At 54.7% G+C, this 27449-nt stretch overlaps 1 protein-coding gene across 3 annotated transcripts in view; it reads left to right on the top strand.

Moving 5' to 3' along the window:
- Positions 1–27449, top strand: part of EPB41L4A (erythrocyte membrane protein band 4.1 like 4A) — a 216209-nt gene that overhangs the window by 145050 nt on the left and 43710 nt on the right. For all 3 annotated transcript variants that reach the window (XM_051834523.2, XM_008248402.4, XM_051834525.2), the window contains exon 12: positions 6903–7024. In XM_051834523.2, coding sequence (XP_051690483.2) covers positions 6903–7024 — 122 coding nt within the window. The remainder of the gene's footprint in view (positions 1–6902; positions 7025–27449) is intronic.

Raw genomic sequence — 27449 nt, 5'->3', positions numbered from 1 at the left:
CATCTGTAGAAGTGCAGATCTGTGGCCACTGGGAGTTTCTGTTAGCAAGTTATTGGCTTTGCATATTAAACATCATTTCTCCTACGACAGTGATGGAAGGTAACCTCGGCGGAATCGGGGCCCTGGCTGGCTGTTCTGATCTCAAGCTGATGGTGACTGCCTAGTTCATGAGGCTGGAAGCTGCGCGCTTAGATGCAGCAAACACTGGCATTGCCCCACCCTCGGGAGCAAGAGGGTGTCATCGCCCTGCCCAGAGCTCGGTGGCAGGAGTGGGGCTGTGACTGCTGGGTGGGCGTTAACACAGGAGTGTTTGTGATCAAAAGATGATAGCCCTGGAGCTGGCATCATGTGCTTGTCCTTCTAAAAACTATGTTATTTATTTGAAAGACAGAGTTAGGGGTGGAGACACAGAGAGAAGAATCTTCCTTCCATCCGTTTGCTCCTCAAATGGCTGCGGCAGCTGGGAATTTGCTGGATTGAAGCCAGCAGCCTGCAACTCCAATCAAGTCTCCCATGTGGGTGCCAGGGCACGAGGACTCAGATGACTTTCCACTGCTTCTCAGGCACATTAGCAGAGAGCTGGATCATAGATGTAGCAGCTGGGACTTGAACCGGCATCCTGCTATGGGATGCTAGCTTTGTGGGCAGTGGCTTAGCCCACTGCACCACTGAGCCAGCCCCAGTACTTGTCCCTTTCCTGAGACATCCTGGAAATAGCCTGGCGTGAAGCTGAGCTCTGGGAGCACAGGCAGCCCTGCCCTGAGCCCCTGGCTTCTGGAGCTGCAGTGTCTCTGTGTGGGCCTGTGTGTGCCCGTGTGTCACTGGGTTTCATGTGTGTGTGTGTGTGTGTGTGTGTGTGATGGAGGAAGTCGGAGCTGCAGTGTATCTGTGTGGGCCTGTGTGTGCCTGTGTGTCACTCGGTTTCGTGTGTATGTGTGTGATGGAGGAAGTCAGAGCTGCAGTGTATCTGTGTAGGCCTGTGTGTGCCCGTGTGTCACTGGGTTTCATGTGTGTGTATGTGTGTGATGGAGGAAGTCGGAGCTGCAGTGTATCTGTGTGGGCCTGTGTGTGCCTGTGTGTGTCACTCGGTTTCGTGTGTATGTGTGTGATGGAGGAAGTCAGAGCTGCAGTGTATCTGTGTGGGCCTGTGTGTGCCCGTATGTCACTGGGTTTCATGTGTGTGTATGTGTGTGATGGAGGAAGTCGGAGCTGCAGTGTATCTGTGTGGGCCTGTGTGTGTCTGTGTGTGTCACTGGGATTCATGTGTGTGTGTGTGATGGAGGAAGTTGGAGCTGCAGTGTCTCTGTGTGGGCCTGTGTGTGCCTGTGTGTCACTGGGTTTCGTGTGTGTGTGTGTGATGGAGGAAGTCGGAGCTGCAGTGTACCTGTGTGGGCCTATGTGTGCCCGTGTGTCACTGAGTTTCGTGTGTGTGTGTGTGTGTGTGTGATGGAGGAAGTTGGAGCTGCAGTGTATCTGTGTGGGCCTGTGTGTGCCTGTGTGTCACTGGGTTTCGTGTGTGTGTGTGTGATGGAGGAAGTCGGAGCTGCAGTGTCTCTGTGTGGGCCTGTGTGTGCCCATGTGTGTCACTGGGTTTCATGTGTGTGTGTGTGTGTGTGTGTGTGTGATGGAGGAAGTCGGAGCTGCAGTGTATCTGTGTGGGCCTGTGTGTGCCTGTGTGTCACTGGGTTTCACATGTGTGTGTGTGTGATGGAGGAAGTCGGAGCTGCAGTGTATCTGTGTGGGCCTGTGTGTGCCTGTGTGTCACTGGGTTTCATGTGTGTGTGTGTGTGATGGAGGAAGTCGGAGCTGCAGTGTATCTGTGTGGGCCTGTGTGTGCCTGTGTGTCACTGGGTTTCATGTGTGTGTGTGTGTGTGTGTGATGGAGGAAGTCGGAGCTGCAGTGTATCTGTGTGGGCCTGTGTGTGCCTGTGTGTCACTGGGTTTCATATGTGTGTGTGTGTGTGTGTGTGTGTGTGAGATGGAGGAAGTCGGAGCTGCAGTGTATCTGTGTGGGCCTGTGTGTGTCCGTGTGTGTCACTGGGTTTCATGTGTGTGTGTGTGATGGAGGAAGTCGGAGCTGCAGTGTATCTGTGTGGGCCTGTGTGTGCCCATGTGTCACTGGGTTTCATGTGTGTGTGTGTGTGTGTGTGATGGAGGAAGTCGGAGCTGCAGTGTATCTGTGTGGGCCTGTGTGTGCCTGTGTGTCACTGGGTTTCATGTGTGTGTGTGTGATGGAGGAAGTCGGAGCTGCAGTGTATCTGTGTGGGCCTGTGTGTGCCCATGTGTCACTGGGTTTCATGTGTGTGTGTGTGTGTGTGTGATGGAGGAAGTCGGAGCTGCAGTGTATCTGTGTGGGCCTGTGTGTGCCCATGTGTCACTGGGTTTCATGTGTGTGTGTGTATGTGTGATGGAGGAAGTCGGAGCTGCAGTGTATCTGTGTGGGCCTGTGTGTGTCCGTGTGTGTCACTGGGTTTCGTGTGTGTGTGTGATGGAGGAAGTCGGAGCTCTGGGCTCACTCTTTCTTGAATTTTGGGAGATTATTACACCTTCTGGGAAAACTGATCATTACCTAAGCCCTAAGGGGAAGATCAGACTTTGGTAGTGATACAGGATATTCAAATTTCAAAATTAAATGTATGATGCAAGGCTGAGCTGAAGTCTGACTTTCTGATTCTTTTGTTGTTTTATCATCAGAGACCAGCAATCTAAAGGGGGAGAAACGTCCTTGAACCTTTGTGAAATGGGAGAAAACGTCCTTGAACCTTTGTGAAATGTGGTATCTCCGTCTCTGAGCTCCTTGCAGATGAACCTGGCCTCCCCCGTCAAGTCTGTAGGGCCTGCTGGCTTTGATGAAGGAGTGAGCTCTGTAGAGTTTCTCCGCAGAAGTGAGAGCAGGGCCTGGGAGCCCCCTGGGATAGGACTCAGGTCCCGGAGCTCAGGTGGGATTGCTCACTTCATGAACCGAGAGAGAGCAAGCTCCCCCAGAGCCTCCTGGGTGAGTTATGGTGACCGCTGCAGGGGGTGCCACAGCCCCATTACACAGGGAAGCCAGAGGCCTGCCTGAGAAGTGAGCACAGAACTGAGGACCCGAGGCCGCAGGTGCAGGGCTGGGATTTGAACGCGGGCTTCTCTGCCCTCGTCCTTTCCCTCTCCTGCTGGGTGTGTGGGCCAGAGTGTGGCAGGCAGGCAGGCAGGCAGGCGGCAGCCGTGGACATCAAACTCGGCTGCCACGGCAGAGCCACCAGACACCCACGGGGCTCCCGCCGAGCAGCCCTGTGCTGGTCAACAGTGAGAATGTTGCATCCCTGAGCTGTGCGTTACTGTAGCGGGATGCCTGAGGCAGGCTGCTTCTAAGGAAAAGATTTGTCCTGGCTCACAGATCGAGAGGTTCACATTCCAGACTGCACAGTGCAGGCTCCTGCGGGCTGCATGGACGACAGGGTGGAGTATGGGTCTCTGTCTGTGTCTGTCCAGACTGCCCAGTGCAGGCTCCTGGGGGCTGCATGGACGAGAGTGGAGTATGGGTCTCTGTCTGTGTCTGTCCAGACTGCCCAGTGCAGGCTCCTGGGGGCTGCATGGACGACAGGGTGGAGTATGGGTCTCTGTCTGTGTCTGTCCAGACTGCACAGTGCAGGCTCCTGTGGGCTGCATGGACGAGAGTGGAGTATAGGTCTCTGTCTGTGTCTGTCCAGCTGCACAGTGCAGGCTCCTGCGGGCTGCATGGATGAGAGTGGAGTATGGGTCTCTGTGTCTGTGTCCAGCTGCACAGTGCAGGCTCCTGGGGGCTGCATGGACGAGAGTGGAGTATGGGTCTCTGTCTGTGTCTGTCCAGACTGCACAGTGCAGGCTCCTGCAGGCTGCATGGACGAGAGTGGAGTATGGGTCTCTGTCTGTGTCTGTCCAGACTGCACAGTGCAGGCTCCTGTGGGCTGCATGGACGACAGGGTGGAGTATGGGTATCTGTGTCTGTGTCTGTCCAGACTGCACAGTGCAGGCTCCTGGGGGCTGCATGGACGAGAGTGGAGTATAGGTCTCTGTCTGTGTCTGTCCAGACTGCACAGTGCAGGCTCCTGTGGGCTGCATGGACGAGAGTGGAGTATGGGTCTCTGTGTCTGTGTCCAGCTGCACAGTGCAGGCTCCTGGGGGCTGCATGGACGAGAGTGGAGTATGGGTCTCTGTCTGTGTCTGTCCAGACTGCACAGTGCAGGCTCCTGCAGGCTGCATGGACGAGAGTGGAGTATGGGTCTCTGTCTGTGTCTGTCCAGACTGCACAGTGCAGGCTCCTGCGGGCTGCATGGACGACAGGGTGGAGTATGGGTATCTGTGTCTGTGTCTGTCCAGACTGCACAGTGCAGGCTCCTGGGGGCTGCATGGACGAGAGTGGAGTATAGGTCTCTGTCTGTGTCTGTCCAGACTGCACAGTGCAGGCTCCTGTGGGCTGCATGGACGAGAGTGGAGTATAGGTCTCTGTCTGTGTCTGTCCAGACTGCACAGTGCAGGCTCCTGGGGGCTGCATGGATGAGAGTGGAGTATAGGTCTCTGTCTGTGTCTGTCCAGACTGCACAGTGCAGGCTCCTGCGGGCTGCATGGATGAGAGTGGAGTATGGGTCTCTGTGTCTGTGTCCAGCTGCACAGTGCAGGCTCCTGCGGGCTGCATGGACGAGAGTGGAGTATGGGTCTCTGTGTCTGTGTCTGTCCAGCTGCACAGTGCAGGCTCCTGGGGGCTGCATGGACGAGAGTGGAGTGTGGGTCTCTATCTGTGTCTCTCGTCTCCAGTCCTCTCCTTACAGAGCTGCCAGGGCTCAATCACGGGGACTCTGCTCGACTGACCTAACCTGTGAACACCACAGTCCGACCGAGTCCCCGCCCTCTTTGTACCATTGACATCAAACTGTGGGGACTAAGCTCCTGTGTGAGTCTTTGTTGAGGGCAGGGGGTGGAATCACATTGAAACCAGTGACTTTCATACAGGCGTAGTTGTGCTGGGACACAGCAGGAGCAAGTGGAGAGCAGAGTGAGGCTGCGGAGATGTAGAATCTGAACCTGGGGCCGGCGCTGTGGCATAGCGGGTAAAGCCGCCACCTGCAGTGTCAGCATCCCATATGGGTGCCGGTTCAAGTTCCAGCTGCTCCACTTCCAATCCAGCTCTCTGCTATGGCCTGGGAAAGCAGTAGAAGATGGCCCAAGTCCTTGGGCCCCTGCACCTGTGAGGGAGACCCAAAAGAGGCTCCTGGCTCCTGGCTTCGGATCTGCATAGCTCCAGCTATTTTGGCCAATCGGGGAGTGAACCAGCAGATGGAAGACCCCCCCCCTTCTCCTCCTTCTCCTTCTCCTTCTCTCTGTGTAACTCTGACTTTCAAATAACTAAATCTTTTAAAAAAGAAAAGAAACAACCTGCTGGCAAGACCAAGCTGGGTCTCCAACAAGGGCGGGGCGGACCCTTGCCCGCAGGGCTGAGCGTGCTGCCCAGGCTGCTGTGCCAACCAGCTGGCTGTAGAAAGTGTGTTCTGGGCCCGGGCCTACGTCGTCTTAACCGTGTGATGTGTTTTCCCATTCCTTGCTTGTTCCTGGGAGAGGCATCATGGAATAACAAAGTCAAGTCTGGCGCTGCACTGCCTCAGCCGTCCACATCCGGGGTCTGCGTGCCTCCCTGCAGGGAAGTGCACGGCCCCGTCTTCTGGTGACAGCGAGCCTTGCAGCAGGCCTCTGCACCCCCAGCCGTGTGTGCTGGCAGAGTTTACTCTCTGTGGATGTCAACTGGTTAGAAATCTGTGTTCCTTTGTGTACTTAGCAAAGAATAAAGTTCAGGTGAAAGAGACCCTGGCGCAGCTTGGTTCCCTCTCCCCTGACTCACATGGGCATCCCACCCTGGGATGGCCATGGCACATGGCTCTCCCAGTGGCCGCCCCAGCGCTGTCCCCAGCAAGCCTGACGAGCAGGCACTTCGTGACCATTGCTGGCCTTGTTTTTCTGATAAAGTGGACGGGGTCATGACAAGGGGGTCATTCCCAGACATGCAGAAGAGACGGGCTTCTCTTTCTACGTCTTGTCACGTCTGTCTGGGGGAGGCAGCCACCGTGTCCATTCTACAGACATAGGGCCGGGGCAAGCCCTTGTCCTCCTGGGCTGCTATGTGTGCACCGCCTCAACCGCGGAGGCACAGAGATGGGGTTTGCCCGCCCTGAAAGGGTTTCCCCGTGGGACAGCCGGGGCCGTGCGCTGGTGTCCACTGTGAGGCGAGTGTCCACTGAGGCTCCTGGGGTCGGTTAGCCCAGCCTCAGGGAAAGATCTCCCTCCTGGCTCGCCCTGGGGTCTCCAGAGCTGTCACACCGTGTCGGGTTCCCGGGCGTGCTCCCCGTCCTCCCGGGCACCTGGTCTGGTGAGGAGAGGTGGGCTCACAAACAGCTGGTTGTGCCTCGCAGGGTTCAGAATGAAGCCTGCCACTTGGTCCCTGGGGCGCCTCGCAGCTTCCAGCTTGCCATGCGGGAGCGGCCGCCCAGCTGTCCCCAAGGATGCCTCTCGGGTTGCTCTGCCGCCACGCAGAACCCCTGCCCCCTTGATTGGGCCCAGTGGAGCCTCTTGATTATTTTGTGCAGTCCAAGGCAGTCAAGCAACCTTTATTCCCTTCCCCCTGCTCCATGGAAATCCAAACCTCAATCCTCTTCCTCCTGTCCCCATGACCTCCCTGTGCCTGCCGGCCCCGCCCTCCCTGCCCCTGACCACCTGTCCGTGGTCAGTGCCACCTCCATGGCCAGCACCGAGATGAGCGTCCCTCAGGGCCCCTGCTTGTTGGCGGCCGGTGGAGTCCCCATGGCTCTGCTGCTCCCCGCCCTTGGCCGATATTCTGCAGGAGCCGCCGTTTAGCTTTGTGGCTTTGCCAATCAAAGTGCTATGTTTTCAAGTGGCAGGACGGCTTCGCAGATGAGCAGAGACCTTTCCATCCAGCTCCCGCGGCCCGACCAGAGTGTGGCGAGGAGTCGGAGCAAGACGTACCCCAAGAGGGTGGCGCACACCCAGCCTGCAGGTGAGTCCCAGTGAGCTGCGGGCGGGGAGGCGGTTGCCCCAGGTGTCTGTGCTGCTGTTTTCTTATTCGGCCCTGAAGACATGTAAGGAATCGGATTACCAAGTCGACCTGCAGTCCCCCACGTGTCTTCTGAACGCGGTTCACTTTAAGTAAGATCCCAGCTGAGTGATTTCCAAGTCTTGTGTATCTGAGATGCAAACTGAGAAAGAAACTTTTAGCAAAATCTTTAAAAAAGCAGACTGTTAACATAATTTGCACAGAATCCAATTTTTTTCTCGTTTTGTGGCTCTTTCATTATGAAATGTACATACAGAAAGTGCATGAAGTGTGCATGTGTGCGGCCATGCACGTATGTGTGTGTGTGTGTACACGCATGTACATGCCAAGTCTCACAGGCGCTTTCACATTCTCACACCTGGGCCCTGACCCAGGGGAGACCCCGCCTGACATGGGGGCTTCCTTGCAAAACGCTGTGAGTTTGCACCACGCGGAGGCTGAGTTCTTTGCAGGTGGCCGTGTGTGAGTGCTGGCGGGCGTCCGTGTCTCCTGTTGTGAGGGTTCTGGGTGGTGGTGGACATCTGTCCATCCTGCTGTACCACAGTGCTGGGCCCTTCTTTTTGTTTTATTTGAAAGAGACAAAGAGAGCTACCTCCCATCCATCTTCCCACAATAGCCAGGGCTGGGCCAGGTCCAGGGCAGGATCCTGGAACTCAGGCTGAGTCCCCTGCGTGGGAGGCAGGGACCCAGGTACTTGAGCCATCTCTTCCTGCTAGGTGCACACTAGCAGGAAGCTGGATCAAAAGCAGAGGAGCCGGGACTCAAACCAGGCGCTCCGCTGTGGGATGTGGGTGTCCCAAGCAGTGTCAGCCGCTGCATCAGACGCCTGCCTCTTGTCTGTCTATTTTAATCCACGCTCAGTACTTAGAATTGCACTGTGGAGGCGCCGACTTCAGGGTGCGGCTTACACCTTACCGCTAACATGCCCTGAGCCCTGGGAGGTGGAGCAGGCCGTGAGTGTGCTCCCATTCCGCAGGCGAGGAAGGCCTGGCCGGAGCTGGGCAGGGGCTCAGGGCTCCTGGGGCTTTCTGCCAAGGTTTGGGAAGTGAATAGGATTTTTAATAGCCGTGATTGACGTCTGACTGTTGTGGGAAGTTGACATAGCATCTGGCTTCTGCTGTGTCACTGAACCTCACACCAAGCCGGTGAGGCAGGCCTGGGTTGACCCTGTGAGCAGGTCACCTGACAGATGTGCAGGGCATCACCTCGTCTCCTTGGGCCGGGGGAGGTCAGATCCTTCTGTGGCAGCAAATATCGAACAGGATTGAAGTCTGCAGTAGGTGACCTCGCCACGTCCATGTCAGCTGATGAGGACACTGAAGTATGAGAGGCTGTTGGGTAGGAACTGCCATGGGGCTGGCACATGGCGGACATGTTCTAGCTCGCCCGAGTCCCCTGGGATGGACTCACGGTCACAGGAAGTGGTTTCTCCCTCACACACGGCAGGAGGCACAGCAGCCAAAGGCCTGAGGACGCAGGACGGCTGCTGGGGCAGGCCGAGTGTGCACTCGTGGCCTCACCTGCACCACAGCCCCCACCCCCCAGGCGGCCCTTCTGGTTGTGCACCTCGGGGCCCCGCACCCTGCTGGGCTGGAGCTGGGAAGAACGTCCCGCTTTGGGGTAGCGAGGAAGAAAGCCCAGGCAGTCCTGGGTAGTCCCCCTCCAGCTCAGCGCACAGAGCCCAGGCCCCCTGTCTCAGGACACCGCCTTCCCAGCATGCTCTGCAGTTCCTCTTGAGTGCACCTGCTGTGGCCTGACACAGAGGAGTCAGTGCAGAAAACCCAGTCCCTAACTGCCCAGTCTTGTGCTACATCTCGAGATCTTGGTCTTTGTCTCTACGTGGGAAGCCTGAAATCTCATCTTGATCAACTGCACCACGGTTGTAATTAGTAAACAGACCTCTAAACCCTGTGCAGTTTCTGAAGCACCTGAAACATCGTTCTGAGACCTCCTGGGGCTGTCAGAGCTGCTCTGCTCTAAATTAACAATGGCGGGGGCCAGGGTTGTGGCACAGTGGGGTACGTTGTCGCTTGTGAGGGCAGCTTCCCAAATGGAGTGCCAATTCCAGTCCCAGCTGCTCCTCTTCCAATCCAACACCCTGCTAATGGCCCAGGACAGCAGATGGAAGATGGCCCAAGTGCTTGGGCCCTTGCATCCATGTGGGAGACGCGGATGGAATTCTGGGCTCCTGGCTTCAGCCTGGCCCAGCTCTAGCTGTTGCAGCATTTGGGGAGTGAACCAGCAAATGGAAGGCCCCTCTCCTCTCCTCCCCATCCCCGCCACCACCTGTGTTGCTCCACTTTTCAAATAAACAAACCAATCTCAAAGAGAAAACCAAGCGGACTCTTGCAGAAGCCCACACCTGCACAGGTGCCTGTTTTTCCTCCCCTCGGGAGTCTGCCCCTGCCACACCTCTGCTTTGTGCCCTCCGTGGGAGAGAGTGCCACAGGCTGATTCTCTAGGGACCCGTTTTCTGTTTTCTGTCTGCTTCCCGTGGCTCACGCAGGCGGGGTTGAGTGCAGTTCTGTCAGAGGAAACCGGGGCTCCAGGAAGGCGTGGTGTCCATGTTGACTGAGCCTGGGGCCGGCCTGAGGGGACAGCCAAGGGCCTGCAGAGCTGTTCTGCGGAGCTCGGTCACACACGCCTCCTCAGTGTGTTTGGGGAGCCATGGAGCAGTATGCATGGCCCTGCTTCCAAGGGTGGCCTCTGGGTGTCAGGCAGCGCTCTGAGAACGTGGCTTGTGCCATGCTTTCCTCATTATGAAAGTGCATGCTTGCTCTGCAAAACTTAGAAAACCGAGAACCTTCCCTCCCCAAAAGACGACTGACATTCAGTTCCGTCTCGTAGTGGCAGCACTGTGCTAAGCAGCCTTTTGCTTGCTTGTCTTTCCCACAAAGGTGGCGTCATCGGGTTCGCACCTTGCATCTCTTAGGCATTTGTAAGTGTTCTTTTTTTAATTTTTTATTTCTTTGTAACACAGAGTTACAGAATGGGGGGCGGGGGAGGAGATGGAGATCTATCTGCTGGTTCACCCCGCAAATGGCTGCAGTGGCCAGAGCTGGGCCAGGCTGAAGCCAGGAGCCTGGCGCTTCATTGTCGTCTCCCACATGGGTGCAGGGACCCAAGCACCTGGACCGTCTTCCATGTTTTCCCATGCTCATTATCAGGGAGCTGCATTGGAAGTGGAGCAGCTGGGACTTGAACCGGCGCCCTTAAGGGATGCCAGCATTGCAGTTGGAAGCTTAGCCTGCTACACCACAGTGCCAGCCCTATAAATGTTCTTCAGCAGCACCACTGTAATTTCTGCCATGTTGATATATAGATGTGATGTAATTTATGCACCTGGTGTTTCCTTCTCTGATGTTTAAGCTGTTACAAGCTATCAGTATAACTAAAGTGGATATCCTTGTGGTCTTTTTTTAAAAACTTTTTTGTTGTTGTTCAGAGAGATCTTACACATTTTTTTTTGACAGGCGGAGTTAGAGAGAGAGATTAGAGAGAAAGGTTTTCCTTTACCATTGGTTCACCCCCTCAAGTGGCTGCTACGGCCAGTGCGCTGCACCGATCCGAAGCCTGGAGTCAGGTGCTTCTCCTGGTCTCCCATGGGGTGCAGGGCCCAGACACTTGGGCCATCCTCCACTGCACTCCCGGGCCACAGCAGAGAGCTGGCCTGGAAGAGGGGCAACCAGAACAGAATCTGGCGCCCCGACCGGGACTAGAACCCAGGATGCCGGCGCCGCAGGCGGAGGATTAGCCTAGTGAGCCGCGGCGCCGGCCAATCCTTGTGGTCTTTACCCATTCATAACTGCCTATGATACATACATAAATTTAAGCAGTGGTGTATAGCCATCATTTTTATTCTAAAAGGAGGGCTAAATGATGCTGTCTTACAATCTAGGACTTCGTCGAGCGCGCGTTTCTCTCTGATTCTAGCCTGCCTGTGCAGGCCACGCCCTGGCAGTGAGCATGTGGCAGCTGCTGTCTCCTGCACGTGGAAGATTCTGTGAAGCCCCCGCATTTCCTGTTCCCTAATGGCGGCGAGCTCTCCCCCAGCCTCGGTTGAGCCCGGCTTCTGGAAAGCCAGTCTGAGCCATGCCCGCTGGTGAAGTGGGGGCCTTCTAGTCTCCACCTGCGTCCAGCGCGTGTGCTCCCGTCCCAGCCCATGGAGCCCTACGCAGCAGGCAGCTGTGCGTGAGGCTGGTCTGGGGCGTGCGGAGGGCGCTCTTTGATGAGGCTGGGAGCCCCGGGCTGCCTGCCCCGGCACCGCGCCTCGCCTGCCACCCTCCTCCCGCGAAGCCCTCCTGAGCAGCCCATTCCAAGGCCCCTGTTTCCCCCCAAGACTCACTCCTGGGGTGCGGCTGGGCAAGGAGCAGTAGCCTGGTGTTTAAAAGAATATTGTTTACTGACCAAAGGAGAGCAGACGTCTTCCCTTAATAAATTACCCTGCAGTGGTTACTTGAGTTTTTATTTAAAATGTTAGTGATTAAAATAGTGGGAAGCTTATTTTACTATGCTACTTTGCTGAAATAGACTTAAGGTTTGAAAAAGGAGTTAGGTTTTTCTCTCGCAGGCAGCTGTTACCTCTCCTAGACACAATCCTGCTGCTACTGGAACACAGATGCTAGAACTGAGGTTTCCAGAATCATTAGCACACGTTAACGCTTCCGTCACCGAAGACGGAGGTGTCGGTCCCTCTGCTGGCTCCCGGCTCATGGGGATCGGGTGTGACACAGGACTTCTCCTGCAGGAGGCATTCCTGTTTCCTGTGAGACGGAAGTCGTCCAGCCACCTGGCCGGCCGTGCCCTCGCTGGCGTCCGGGCTCCCTGCCAGCTCGGAGCGCCTCTTGCTCACCTCTCAGGCACAGCACATGCTCGGAGCAGAAGGCCTTTGTGTTGGGACCTGCCAGGCGTGGGGCTGGGCACCCGGAGGAGGAAGTGCATTCCGCAGCCAGGAGGCCTGGCCCAGCCACTGCCCGCCCTGGGAGCCGAGCGCCGGGGCGGCCGCCAGGGCATTCCTGCGCTGCAGAGCTGCCTCCGCGGAGCTCAGCTGGGGGGCAGACGTGCGTCTCTCAGCAGCCCTTTCTTGCCGGGGTCTCCATGGCTCCTGAGGGTGGGTTCTGGTCAGAACTTCCAGGGCCAATGAGAGAATGTTGGATCTGAGCCGTAAGAGAAGTGGCGGGAAGTGTGCAGTGGTTGGAGGCGGCCAGGATTCGGCGCTGCGGCACTGTGACTGCTCCTGGCGGAATCTTTGGGTTCCCGGAAAGCCAGCTTGGCATTCCCACTCCTGCTGTGAGGACGGGCCACAGCATGGGGTCTGGGGTTTTCCTGGTGAGAACGTTGTGCCGGGCACCCACGGGCGGCTGCTGCTGGGCCATGCAGCGCTCTCCGTGCAGGAGAGCAGACTCCATCCCGAGGCTTCCAAGTGTTTCAGGAGATGTGCAACGTTTGGAAGTTTCCAGAATTTAACATGCCTGCACTGAATTTCATTACCAAAAATCTTTGTGCTAAATTAAACATTTCTGAGGAAGATTTGGCTTGATGGCCACTTTACCCCCTCAGATTGAAAGGGCCTGGGGCTCGCAGTGGGGTCCCCAGCCACGTCTGGGGTCTCTCTTGGCTCCTGGCATCTGCAGGCCAGGGCACCACCTCCCAGCAGGATGGTGCCACTCAGCTCTGGCCTCATAGCTGATGGGTCACCTGGTGCTGCTGACCTGCGCCTGCACCTGCACCTGTGCAGGTGTACCTGGTGAGCCCTGGCAGGAGGGGCAGAGGAGCGCCAAGGTGTGAGGGGCGTTCCCACCTGGAGCCGTGTGGCTCTGAGAAGCAGCAGTGTTGAGCACCTGCTCTGACTGATGGGCGCAGTGAGAGAGATGTGAGAGTCAGCAGAAGCCCAGGTGGGCTTGTGGCAGCCGGGCAGGCTCCACGGACGGAGACCAGGAAGCTGCATCTGCCAAGGGCAGGTCCTGCTGCAGCCGTCCCTGTGCTGAACAGGCCGTGTTAGACACTCGCTGGACACGCCTGGGCCTTGAGCCCTTCACCTCTCAAACAGGGCTGCCGACGGCATGGCCAGCCTCTGCCAGGACAGCATCCTCTTCCTGCGCAGGGCATAACATGATTGCCGGGGAGGCTGGGCTCTGGGGAGGACATCAAGTGCAGTGGGTTGTGCACAGGAGGGAAATTGCTTCTGTCCCTTTCTTCTAGAAGATTCTGTGGGAATGGAGTGTGCAGGAAGTGGGCCAGCACGGCACCCTGTGCTCGGAGCACCCCGCCCTGCCGGCTCACGGCCTGCAGCTCCAGGGCGGCTCTCGGGAGGCTGTTGGGGGCAGGGGTCTTCCTTGCTCTGGTCCTAGATCAGCCGTGAGGCCCAGTCGGTTTTGTTCTGTGTGACGTTCCCTTGGCCAGCCTGCAGTGTCAGGTGTGTTCACATCTCCAGACTTTACCCAGGTCTCCCCTCCCACAGCCCTGACTTTCTGTGATCTTGACCATGCCTGACACTTCCCTTGAGTGGGGTCGCATGGTGTCCATTGAAGCCATTGTTCTTCTCCAGCATTTTACACTCCTGCCACCCTCCCCTGCTCCTCGCCCCAAGTGCTCACTCGGGGTTTTCTGTGACTGTGGACAGGAAACGGCGGCTGGCAGCCCCTCCGTGACAGGTGCGAGACTGGAGTGGGTTTCAAGTCTACACGGGCCGCTGTTCTGTCCTCCATGGGAGATGCTCTTCCCACTCCACTGGGCCTCCCCAGGTGCCTGTCCGTGGGAATGGAGAAGACCAGGCTGACCGCTCTCAGCGGGAGGCAGAGTAGTTGAGTGAGCAGCACCAGAAGCCAGGGCTCTGGACTGGGGCTTCCACCAGCATGCCCCAGCCTCGGAGCCTTTCGGGAAGTTAGGAGCCCTCAGCTTCAGTCTGCACGTGAGCCGCTGTTGCTGTGTTGTCTGCCATCATGGTGGGGGGAGGGGGGACTGTACCCCCAGCAGTCAGAGGGCATCTCTGTTAGGTCTGAGAGCAGGCTCCAGGTCAGTCCCGCTCCCCAACCACAGGGAGCCCCAGGGAGAGGATGTTCAGGACCTGAGACACCTGTGTCTCCCCATGTCCAGGTGAGAAGAGAGGCTGGGCCTGCTCTGGGCCACAGAGCTGGGGTCGGAGCCCTGGTCAGCGAAGTCCACAGTGTGGAGAGGAAGGCAGGCCAGCGATGACTGTGTGTGTGCCGATGGGGACTGGCCCCCAGGGACGAGCGCATGGTGGGGTGGAGGTGTGGGACAAACGGCAAGGGTCCTGGTGGTGCCTGACCTGTTCCTGTTATGCAGAAAGACCCGGATGAGTCGGGGGGAGGGGCGGGCATAGGCACAGGGACACCTGCAGGCAGGACACAGTGGGGAGGGCTTCAAGGGAGCAGGGGTCAGGAGAGGGATTCATTTTTATTTGAAATTTTCCATGTTGTAATCTTTTTTAGAGTAATTTATTTATTCACCTGTTGATTTAAAGGGCAATGTGACAGGGAGCGGGGGGAAAGGCAGAGAGAGAGAGAGATCTTCCATCCACTGGTTCCCTCCCTAGATGCCTACAACACCTTGGCTGGGCCAGGCTGAAGCCAGGAGCCCGGAGCTCCATCCGGGTCTCCCGCATGGATGGCAAAGACCCAAGTACTTGAGCCATCCCTGCTGCCTCTAAGGATGTGCATTCGTAAGAAGCTGGGCTGGGAGGAGAGCAAGGATTTGATCCCAGGCGCTCTGACACGGGGTCAGGTGTCCCGAGCTGCAGCTTAGTCGGCACCACAGTGCCCGCCCCCGTGTTATAATTTTAAAAAGCTCTAGCACTAACTATCACGAGAGCGTTAAGTTCACAAAATAGTTAAGGATACACACTCACATTTTATTTTGCTCTTTTTTTTTTTTTTTTTTTTTTTTTTTTTTTTTTTGACAGGCAGAGTGGACAGTGAGAGAGAGAGAGAGAGAAAGGTCTTCCTTTGCCGTTGGTTCACCCTCCAATGGCCGCCGCGGCTGACGCGCTGCGGCCGGCGCACCGCGCTGATCCGATGGCAGGAGCCAGGAGCCAGGTGCTTTTCCTGGTCTCCCATGGGGTGCAGGGCCCAAGCACCTGGGCCATCCTCCACTGCACTCCCTGGCCACAGCAGAGGGCTGGCCTGGAAGAAGGGCAACCGGGACAGAATCCGGCGCCCCGACCGGGACTAGAACCCGGTGTGCCGGCGCCGCTAGGCGGAGGATTAGCCTAGTGAGCCGCGGAGCCGGCCCTGCTCTTTCTTTTTTTAAGAAAGTGACTTTTTTTAGAGGGGATGTCATAGGGAATCTTCACATTCTTTTAAAAATGTATTTATAAAAGGCAGAGGTACAGAGAGGCAGAGGCAGAGAGAGTTTTCTATCTGCTGGTTCACTCCCCAGATGGCTGCAATGGCCAGAGCTGCACCGATCCAAAGCCAGGAGCCAGGGCTGCTTCCAGGTCTCCCATGTGGTGCAGGAGCCTAAGCACTTGGGCCATCTTCCACTGCTTTCCCAGGCCACAGCAGAAAGTTGGATAAGAAGTGGAGCAGCCAGGACTTGAACCTGTGCCTATAGGGATGCCTGCACTTCAGGTGGCAGCTCTACCCACTACACCACATCACCGGCCCCGCATTCACATTTAACAAAGATAGTACCAAAAGCTCAGAAATGTGGGCGCTGATGTTAAACTAGGAAGATGCAGTGTGGTCCACAGAAAAAGAAATGGAGCCACTTGAGGTGGATCATACAGAATTCCAGTGTCAGGGATGTGTCCTATGCAGACATCCCAGGTAGAACCCAGGACACATTCGCATCTGAACGTTAATGTGGGGTAGGGTGCAGCTGCCGTGTGGAGGGCCCCAGCCAGGGCATGCTGGGAAGTGCAGGAGAGCCAGTTTTTGTTGTGGGTGAGGAGCCTGAGTCCCGAAGATGGGGAGTAGCTGGCAAGAGCAGCAAGGTCAAGGTCTGGAACGCTGCGAGGCTCCCTGGGCGCTGGGGACCCCCTGCAGAGGGTCTGTTGCACAGTTTCTGTACGGCAGCGGGTCTGACTCGCTCCTGCAGGGGTTCTTGACGAGAGGAGCCGGCTTGTGCATTGAGCTGCTGTTGAAGGGAACGTTTCAGTTCTTGGGACCTTCTCCTCACAGAGATGGGAGAGGTGTCAGCCGTGTGGACCACACGTGTGAGAGCTCAAGCTGCCTCCTTTCGTGATGCTTTCGTCCTGCCTTGAGACTGGCGCTGGTTTTCATTCTGTTAGAGATGTATCATAGCCTGGCAGGTCTGCTTGGACTTTCTCTGAGAGTTAGCACTTCCATTTTTCTTGGGAGTGTTTGGCATTCCATGCATAGCTACTAGAATTGGAAAAGCTTGCACAGCGGAAGACTGGGTCCGGGTTCCTGTTGAAAGCATTGCTTCGGTGAGTTACCCGATGCGACACCTTCTCACTTTCCCATCTTTCTTTCTTTTTACAGTTGGAGAAGTTAAGCCACTTCAGTAGCTGGAAATGTGATCTGTTTTTATTTAGGCTTCGTCTGTTCTGTAATAGCTGCAGTGTCTTTGTTGCTGTAATTACATTTATTATTTTGTTTCTTGCTGGAATTACATTTATTATTTTGCATCCAGTACTGCAGTTTGCCTCAGTTTTCCTTTCTGGTGTATTCCTTCCGAATTGTAGGGTAGAAGAGTTTCTCTTACCGCGATAGTGCTTCCCCCAGGGCGAGGGATTTTCCCTGTGACTTTGTCTTGCCCTGAGGGATACAGGCTACCACATCTGAAGGGACTATGGCCAGGCTGGCCCGTGCCCCTCATGGTGTCCTTAGTTAGGACAGAGGAGCACTGGCGTTAGAGCGGGGGCTCCACGTTCTCCCACGTGGCCCCGTCCTGCCTGGGCCACAGATCTGACTCCTGATTGCCGACCCGTGGGCTGGCAGTGGCAGGAAAGCAAGCCCCGGGGCCGTCTGGCTGCCTCGTTCCTCCCTGTGTTCTCAGTGGTTCCTGGCCTTTCCATCTTTCTCACGCCGTTTCACAGAGCACAGGGAACGGAGTAAGACGTGGCCCCTAATCTATAGGAACTTCATCCTGTGAAAATCACACACCATTCATTGATTAGTACTGCTGAATGCCAGGCACTGGGCTCAGAGCTTTCTGGAAGTTGTCTACATTATTGATGGTATCCCTATTTGACACATGAGGCCCAACAGAGTTTAATAACTGGTGTAAGATCATAAGATTGGTGCACCTGGGGTAAACTGGCAGAGCTAGGGAACAAGTCCAGGTTTGTCTGACTTGTAGCCTCGCATACTTCACCACTTTGTAAGACTAGAGGGGTAGAAGCGAATTTAGACATGAGCTGGGCATGGCAGGGTGTGGGCAGAGTGTAGGCAGGGAGTGGGCAGGGCATGACAGGGCACAGGCAGGACGTGGGTAGGGTATGGGCAGGGCATGGCAGGGTATGGGCAGGGTGTAGGCAGAGCATGGGCGGGGCATGGGCAGGAGTGGGCAGAGCATGGGCAGGGCTGGACAGGGAGTGGGAAGAGCATGGGCAGGTTGTGGGCAAGGCATGGCAGGGTGTGGGCAGAGCACGGGCAGGACATGGGCAGGGAGTGGGCGTGGCTGGGCAGGGAGTAGGCAGAGTATGGGCAGGGCTGGGCAGGGAGTGAGCAGGGCGTGGGCAGGGCTGGGCAGCGAGTGGGCAGGGTGTGGTCAGAGCATGGGCAGGGCATGAGCAGGGCATGGGCAGGGTGTGGGCAGGGCGTGGGCAGGGCGTGGGCAGGGCATGATAGGGCATAGGCAGAGCATGGCAGGGAGTGGGCAGGGCGTGGGCAGGTGTTGAAGGAGGATCCCACTCAACGTCCTGTGTCCAGAGGGTGGGTTTTCCTGTGGCGAGTGCAGTCCCTGATGCTGGAGGTGGGGGAGGGGATGGTTTTCCAAGGACAGGTGGATCGTGGCTGCAGATCTGTAGCGGGGGTCCTCACTCATCAGCAGGCTAACTAAATACTGGGGCCCTGGTAATAGATCAGCAGGAGGAAAGCACGCACCTCTGTTTCCTGATAAGTAATTCGGCACAGGATAATGAAGACGGAGGGAAGCAGCTGCTGTGTGTATTTCTAGGGACAGCCATGCAGAAACGGGATGGTGACAAACTGCGTAGCTCAGTGAGTTTGTTCATGTCTTCCTGGTGTCCTGGTGACGTTCCCTCCCCTCCTGCACTGGGGCAGGGCACCTGTGGCACGAGGGGTGGTGGGACCTGCAGTGGGCGAGCACGCCGGGGGCAGGTGAGCAAGGCCTTGTGTGTCCTGATCCCCGTCTGTGGGAAGGGCTGCCCCGGGCTTGCTAAGGGCTGTGTGTGGTTTTGATGCAGTCAGTTTCCAAGCTCGATGCTCTAGCAGAATCTCTGTCTGCAGCATGTTGAAGCAGGCCATTGCTGGTTCTCAAGGAGTGCCAGAGACACCCCCTCCGTGTCCGGGGTCTCTCCTCTGTCGCAGTGCTTTGTCCGTCAGGGTTGCATCTCCTGGCTGGTGCTGGGGAGTAAGTGCCTGATCACCGTCCTTTCCTAAGTCTGTTTCTCACATTGGCTTGCAGTAAAGTTGAAGATTTGTCACCGATAGAACATTCCAGATAGCATTGACTACTGCACCACTACCAGACTTGTAGCACTGAGAAGTTCTGTGGGACATTGGTGGTGTCCTCAGAACAGAATTTATGCTACCATGAGCACTTGCTTAGGGGACCAAGATTTCTCAGCGCTGAAAATCTGCCAGAATCAAAATAGGTATAGAATTATTGGGACGCTTTCATTCTAGCAAAACATATTCTTGGGATATAGTGAAACTGGCCATTTCATCTTACTAAGAATTAATATCCAATGAAAATTTAGTTTTATGTTTAATAAGTATTTTATCCACACTGGTGTGGTTTAATAATATTCTACTAACTTTAATGACAACTTATTTCAAAAGAAATTTGTAACAGAAGTACGGTAAGGGAGGGAGCTCATACAAAACTTGCAAGCACAAAACATTAAGGATGGGTTTATGCAGGGGAGTGGGGTTGATACACAGATACAAGGAGAAACAAGAAGGCTGTGAAGTCTCTAGTTGCTAAACCATGCGGTTCATGTGTTTTTAAAATAGGTAACATCAGATTACTGTGGTGTTTATGAGACTCATGAAACAGTTCCAGTTAAAATTGTTATTATTTGCTCTGCTACAGATTACATCTAGTGAAAATATTTTAGCTTTTGATTAAAAATGTTATGTGTCATCTTTTTAAATATTATTTTTATGTACTTTTTTGGAGTGGTTTAGGAGGGGTTTTTATTTTTATTTTCATTTTTTTTTATTCATTTGAAAGGCACAGTTACACAGAGAGGCAGGGAGAGAGAGAGATCTTCCATCTGCTGGTTCACTTCTCAGTTGACTGCAATGGCCAGGGCCAGACCAGGCTGAAGCCAGGAGTTAGGAGCTTCATCCAGGTCTCCCATGTGGGTGCAGGGGTGCAAGCACATGGCCCTCCTCTGTGCTTTGCCAAGCACATTAGCAGGGAGCTGGATTGGAATTGGAGGAGCCAAAACTTGAGCTGGTGTCCTCATAGGATGCTGGCAGTGCAGGCAGCAGCTTCACCCATTGTACCACAGCGCCGACCCCTGTGTGTCATCCTAGAAGCATACAGCGCAGTACATAGTTTTTCGAATTCTTTTAGTGAGTGCTTGTGTAAGAAAAGTTTAAAGACCATGAGTTAAGACCTGGGTAGGCACTCAGACATGAAAGCAGACAAAATTAAAAATGTTCCAGTTTTGCCTTATCCAAATAAGCCCTTTGAAAGCAGTCTCTATGTGTTACCACGTGCGCATTTATAGCTGCATCTGCTTTGTGTACTGTTAAATGGCGTCAGGCAAAACCCTCTGTCCGGTGGTCCAGTGCTGCCTTCTCAAACAGCCCTCAGTCTGGGTCTACATGAACGGTCCCTGCCCTCGCCCCAGGGCTGGGAAGGTTTGGTGTGTGCGGCCTGGATGGGGCCTGAGGGTGGGGCCGGGAGTCACCAGCAGGATCCCACGGGGCATTTCTTCAACTCTCTGCCCTCAAATTGTGTCCTCCGATCCAGGTGTCTCGTGACACCTATTGATTCCAGACAGCCGTTCTCAGGTGGGTGTGGTCATCGGCCCACAGGGGGCTTGCAGGAAAAGTGAGTGCCCTGTGCTGTCACCACATCCAGCAGCGCTTCCAACACCAGTGTGGACGATGCATATAGGTGGTGGAGCTCCTTGTGCCCTCCTGGTGTGCAGGCTCCCAGGTGGATGACGTGTGTGGGTGGTGGAGCTCACTCCCTGTGCCCTCCTGGTGTGCAGGCTCCCAGGTGGATGACGTGTGTGGGTGGTGGAGCTCACTCACTGTGCCCTCCTGGTGTGCCGGCTCCCAGGTGGATGACGTGTGTGGGTGGTGGAGCTCACTCTGTGCCCTCCTGGTGTGCAGGCTCCCAGGTGGATGTGTGAGGGTGGTGGAGCTCACTATGCCCTGCTGGTGTGCAGGCTCCCAGGTGGATGACGTGTGTGGGTGGTGGAGCTCACTCACTGTGCCCTCCTGGTGTGGGGGCTCCCAGGTGGATGACGTGTGTGGGTGGTGGAATCACTCCCTGTGCCCTCCTGGTGTGCAGGCTCCCAGGTGGATGACGTGTGTGGGTGGTGGAGCTCACTCCCTGTGCCCTGCTGGTGTGCAGGCTCCCAGGTGGATGATGGGTGTGGGTGGTGGAGCTCACTCCCTGTGCCCTCCTGGTGCGCAAGGCTCCCAGGTGGATGACATGTGTGCAGATTGTAGAGCTCACTGTCCACTCCCCTCGGGCCTTCAGAATGCACAGGTGTCTTTGCCGGCTCACATGCACCTCTTGTTTTTGAACCTGGTGGTCTGACCCAGCAGCGAGGGTGCCTGTGGCCATCTCTCATTCAGACTGTGTGTCACTGTAGCTGTGTGTGAGGGGCAGTGGAAGAAGTAACTTCTGTCCACCCGAGTCCGGCAGGTGCTCCAGCAGAAAGCAGTGGGATCCGGGAGAGGGCTGTGCAGGAGGAGGGAGCTGGGGGCAGCGCAGCAGGCAGAGGGATCCGTCTGCCAGGCCCAGACTCCCGGCGTCTTCATATCCACACCAGCTTGAGAATCTGCCTCCGGCTTCTTAACAGAATGCCTTATTTGATCTTGCAGCTGACATGGAGCAAAATCTGTGTTAAAATTCTGTGTGTTTCGGCCAGCGCCGCGGCTCGCTAGGCTAATCCTCTGCCTAGCGGCGCCGGCACACCGGGTTCTAGTCCCGGTTGGGGCGCCGGATTCTGTCCCGGTTGCCCCTCTTCCAGGCCAGCTCTCTGCTGTGGCCCGGGAGTGCAGTGGAGGATGGCCCAAGTGCTTGGGCCCTGCACCCCATGGGAGACCAGGAAAAGCACCTGGCTCCTGGCTCCTGCCATCGGATCAGCGCGGTGCGCCGGCCGCGGCGGCCATTGGAGGGTGAACCAGCGGCAAAGGAAGACCTTTCTCTCTGTCTCTCTCTCTCACTGTCCACTCGGCCTGTCAAAAAAAAAAAAAAAAAAAAATTCTGTGTGTTTGTGGCCAAGAGGTAACTGCTTAGGTAGCAGGCTTGGGACTTTGAAGACAGAAATATTGAGAAACCCAAGGACCTGGCTGCCTCTTGGGGGTGAATGGGCCAGTGTTGGGCATTTGAACTTTATGTAACTCACCACTGGGCATAAAGCATCTTTATTTTCCAAATTGTGTGTTTTGAAACTCTGTTTTGTGGTTTAATGAGTGTCTGTTCTGTCAGGTATACAACTTTCCATGATGTTAGGCAAAAACAGTTTCCTTTTGGCTATTTTGCTATTAGACTATAATTATGGCATTAAAAATAGTGTCATTTGCTGATGTACTGTCTGCCATTCTTTCTACAGTACACCGTATAAAGTTGGTAAAACGAGGCAGAGTGGAATTGCACTCTGTGTGAAAGTGAATCTAAGATATATTTCTGCTTATTATCCTATTTTAAATTCATGAATGTATTTCTTCCAGTAAGCTGTACCGTGTTAGATAATGCAAATCAGACTTCCTTTACTGCTAATAACATATTGTGGTGGGAATGGTTATAATGTGTCCTGATGATTTGCCTGAAGCATTGGATACATTTTTTAAGTTTATGGGAGAAAATAGAAGGTGATTATGAAGTAGGATAGGATTTAACCTGGAAGTTTACAAATCTCTGTTGGAGAGTTTCTGAAAGAAATAACTTGTATATCACAGTGCTGCTTTCCCATATATCACAGTAAGGTATTCTCTCTCACCACATGCAGGGCTTCATCCACTGTCAGGCATTCGCCTTCCACTCCTACCATGTGAGCTAAAAGCAGTAACATTTGTGAGTAAGTAAATATTTAGGTTGATGGTGTCAAATTGAGTTATGAATTTTGTACAATTTGTAATACTGTTTAAATGCAAAGTATTTTATAATCAAAGTGGAGCAGCCAGGACACCAGTCAGCGCCCATGGGAGACGCTGGCATTGCAGGCAGCGGCTTTACCAGCTAAGTCACAATGCCAGCCCCCAAACTTAATTTTTAAAATTAACTTTATTGAATATATAACTACTTTGAGAAGTGTAAAGTTGGTATTTCTAGATAACAGGTGGATTTTAGGCAGAAGGCAACTATTTAGCTTTCTCTAAAAGGGAAAGAATTGCCTTAGGGGCCTGATGCTGTGACGTAGCAGGAGACCACTGCCTGCAGCACCAGCATCCCATATGAGCGCCAGTTCTAGTCCCGGTTGCTGCACTTCCCATCCAGCTCTCTGCTGCAGCCTGGGAAAGCAGTGGAAGATGGCCCAGGTGCTTGGGTCCCTGCACCCATGTGGAAGACCCAGAAGAAGCTCCTGGCTTCGGATCAGCCCAGCTCTGGCAGTTGCGGCCATTTGGAGAGTGAGCCAACCAATGGGAGATCTCTCTCTCTTGCTCGCTCCACCCCTTCCTTCCCTCCCTCCCTCCCTCCCTCCTTCTCTCCCTCTCTCCTCTCCCACCTCTCTCTAACTCCACCTTTCAAAATAGATAAATAAATGTTGAAAAAAATAGGATTGCCTCGAATGGGTTGATTTGTGTTATGTAGGAAAACCCCCTATGTTTTGATTCTTTTTTTTTTTTTAAAAGATTTATTTATTTGAAAGAGTTACAGAGAGGCAGAGGCAGAAAGATAGAGAGAGAGATGTCTTCCATCTGCTGGTTTACTCCCCAGGTGGCTGCAACAGCTGGAGTTGGGCTGATCTGAAGCCAGGAGCCAGGAGCTTCTTCTGGGTCTTCCACACCAGTGCAGGGCCCAAGGACTTGGGCCATCTTCTACTGCTTTCCCAGGCCATAGCAGAGAGCTGGATTGGAAGTGGAACAGCCGGGACTGGAACCGGCGCCCACATGGGATGCTGGTGCCGCAGCAGCTGCCTTGCCCACTTTGCACAGTGCTGACCCCCGTGTTTGATTCTTGAAGCAGGCAGTGGTGGAAGAGCAGTTTGCCCTGTATTATTTGTGGGGCTGTTTGTGGCTGTGGGCTGTAGTCTTTTCTGTATGTTGGTGATCATTTGCAATGGAGGAGGAGCATGTCTGTGTGTGTGTATACTGTGCGTGTAGTGTGTGTATGTATATGTGTATGTGTGTAGTGTATGTATATGTGTATGTGTGTAGACATGTATATTGTGTAGTATATGTATATATGTATGTGTATGTGTATATGTGTGTAGTGTATGTATGTGTGTATGTGTGTAGTGTATGCATATATGTGTATGTGTGTATATATATGTGTGTGTAGTCTGTATATATGTGTATATGTGTATGTGTGTATAGTGTATGTATATGTGTATGTGTGTATATGCATATATGTGTATATGTGTGTAGACATGTGTATTGTGTAGTGTATGTATATATGTATGTGTATGTGTATATGTGTGTAGTGTATATATGTGTATGTGTAGTGTATGCATATATGTGTATGTGTGTATATATGTGTATATGTGTGTGTAGTCTATGTATATATGTGTATATGTGTATAGTGTATAGTGTATGTATATGTGTATGTGTGTATGTACGTGTGTAGTGTATGTATATGTGTGTGTGTGTGTGTATGTGGGGGGGGGTGGAATTCTCCAGCCTCCAGTCTTCAGCAGCAGAGCCTAAAGCTCCAGTGCTGCTGGTTAATTTCGGTTAACCTTTGGCCTCTCCCTTCCCCCTTCTAGAACAGAGCCGCGTTGAGGCACTGAGTGCATGCTAAGACGGGGCTTCCTGAGCTCGCTTCTCTGCGTGAGACCTGAGCGAATGCAGGAGAGACGGTTCTGAGGGGAGGACAGGTGTGGGAAGGGAGTTGGGAGTGCGTGGTGCCCAGATGGGAGGCCAGCAGGCCTAAGCCCAGCTTCTGCTGTCTCGCCTTGGCAGCTCCAGGGACTGGGTGGCACGTGTGGCGCAGCCCCAGCGGAGCAGAGGAAGCTGGTGAAAGTGCGGTGTTCTGGAGGAGCAGGGACTGCGTCCAAGGGCGAGCTCAGTCACATGAAGAAAGCCAGTGCGCGTGGCCTGGCGGCCGTGCTTTCAGAGGACCTGAGTATTGAAGTGGGTGCTAGCTTAAGCGGGTCCCCCATGTGGGCTCGTTTTTACTAACATGGCTTTTAGGACCTGGAACTGTGTAGGTAAGAGAAAGCACGTGGGAACACCCTCAGGGCCTGTCAGCAGCATTGCAGACGTGAGACAGCAGCTCCCATTTGGATGTAGGGGAGCGGGCATTAGATGGTGTCCCGGGGACACCCATGTCACTGTCTGGGTGCTGGTCACTTAGTCCTGAAAGTCCTGTTTTCTAGAAGCCTCACAATGCTTTTTGTGAGTTTTTTTTTTTTTAAAGAGTTATTGATTTATTTGAGAGGCAGAGTTACCAACAGAGAGAGAGAGAGAGACAGAGAGACAGAGAGACAGAGAGACAGAGAGAGAGGTCTTCCATCCACTGGTTCACTCCCGAAATGGTCATAATGGCTGGAGCTGGGCCTATCGGAAGCCAGGAGCCTGAGGCTTCTTCTAAGTCTCCCACATAGGCGCAGGGGCCCAAGCACTTGGGCCATCTTCCACTGCTTTCCCAGGCCACACCAACAGGGAGCTTGATCGGAAGTGGAGCAGCCAGGACTTGAACTGACACCCATATGAGATGCCAGTGCCACAGGTGGAGGCTTAGCCTACTATGCCACAGCGCCGGCCCTTTTTTTGGGTATGTGAGAGAGAGTGAGCAGGTGCGAGGGCTTGGGAAAGCCATCCATTTAGTGTCTCATCTGAAAAATTATGATTTGGGTATTATGTATAACCAAATACTGGGTTCTTTAAGAAAACATGTAGGCCGGCGCCGCAGCTCACTAGGCTAATCCTCCGCCTTGCGGCGCCGGCACACCGGGTTCTAGTCCCGGTCGGGGCGCCGGATTCTGTCCCGGTTGCCCCTCTTCCAGGCCAGCTCTCTGCTGTGGCCTGGGAGTGCAGTGGAGGATGGCCCAGGTGCTTGGGCCCTGCACCCCATGGGAGACCAGGAGAAGCACCTGGCTCCTGCCATTGGATCAGTGCGGTGCGCCGGCCGTAGCGCGCCGACCGCGGCGGCCATTGGAGGGTGAACCAACGGCAAAGGAAGACCTTTCTCTCTGTCTCTCTCTCACTGTCCACTCTGCCTGTCAAAAAAAAAAAAAAAGAAAACATGTAGACATGACTTTCTGTTTTACAGTGTTCTTCAGGGTTTTTGTGTATGTGTTTATTAATTTTTGGAAGGAAACCAGGTGAGTGAGTAAGCAGCCTGAGCAGGGGTCAGGGAGCAGACGGGGCTGGGAGCCGCCCAGGTTTGTGCTGCAGCTGGTTCTGCGTGGCTGTGGCTAACGTGCCATTCGTCTTTCTCTCCCTTCCATTGGTGTTGCTGGTATTGGACTCGCTTCTGCTCCTCCCCCAGTGTGGGGGAAGCAGCCCTGTTGAGGAAGGCACCGTTCACTTATTGTGTAAGTCAGTAAAGCCCCGAAGAGAACAAGGCCTTATGTCAGTGAGCTTATTAATAGAACAGTCACGAGAATCCATGTTGGGCGCACAGACCCCTCCGCTCTCAGGGCTGGCGCACGTGGAGTCCCACCTGGGGGCAGCAGCCTGCGGGTGTGAGACTCTGCCTTGTGACAGCGGGGTGCTCACGTGGCTGGTGTGAAAGCAGTGGAGACGACGCCTGGGGCCACTGCTGGGGCTGGGCCACTCCTGGGTGCTTCAGGGGAGCGGCCTGGGCTCCGTCCTCACCCACTGCTGTTCCCCCGTGGTGCCTGCATTCTGGATGTCATGTAGTCCTTGGTGCTGGCTCCCCGCTGAGCCTGCCTGTAGGGCCACATTGCCCTGCAGGGTCACATGTCCAATTCAGGATCCCAGAACAAGAACAAGATTTGGAGACTAGACCCACGGGGGAGTCCATAGAATAATGGCTCTGAGGCTGCTGTCTGAGCCCGGGGCCTCCCGCCAGTGCATGCCGGTGCCTGTCGTTCCTCATGGGGCTCCAGGCCTGTCTCTCGTTCCCAGGAGGAACAGGGTCCCTCCCTCAGTTGCTGTTGTGTGTTCTCCTCATTGGACATCCCTCCCACAATCCTCCGGTCAACATCTGTCTCCCAGTGACCCTGGATTAGAGTGGGGTGCAGAGAAAGTGTTGGGCTTCTTAGAGCCGAGTCCTGGGGCCAGAGTACTTGGGTTCACACCTGGCCGCACTGCCCTCAGGCCGAGGTCCTTGGGAAAGGCCAACCTTTGTGGTCATTTTTAAAAAAATTTTCATTTTAGCGGACATATAGGAATGTGTGCGCGTGGAGTGCTGTGTGATGTTCCTGTCCGTGTGTTCACGGCGCCTGGTCCAGCCAGAGTGGACAATCTACCGCATCAGAGGTGTTTTGTATTTCTTTATGGTGGAAGCTGTCAGGATCCTTTCTCTGGGTTCCTTTCTATTTGGAGAAGCATAGACTGCGTCGTCATCGTGTGCAGTCCCCCTGTGTGACGCCGGAACGTCTCACGTGCAGCTGTGGCTTGGTGCTGTCAGTCACCTCCGCCCCACTGCTGTTGTTTCCTAAGATGACGGAATGTCAGTGTCCTCCTCAAAGGGCTGTTTGAGGGGCACGTGAGTGACTAGAGGTGAAGTGCTTGGGACGGCGCCACCTGCAGCGAGCGCTTTGATCTGCAGGGATCCCACTCCCGCTGCACTCGCTCCACTGGCATTCAGGTCTATGACCCTGGACTGGCCCCAGGGGCGTCTCCCGGGAGCAGGCGCATGCATGCCTTGCAGACGAGTGAGCAGGCCTGTGGGCGTGCACGCTGGCAACTCCTCCCGGTGCGAGTGTGTGCGG

This window comes from Oryctolagus cuniculus, chromosome 6 (genome assembly GCF_964237555.1).
Source record: "Oryctolagus cuniculus chromosome 6, mOryCun1.1, whole genome shotgun sequence".
Classification (NCBI taxonomy): domain Eukaryota; kingdom Metazoa; phylum Chordata; class Mammalia; order Lagomorpha; family Leporidae; genus Oryctolagus; species Oryctolagus cuniculus.
The sequence above is the reverse complement of the archived record's forward strand: the minus strand, read 5'-3'. Positions and strand labels throughout refer to the sequence as shown.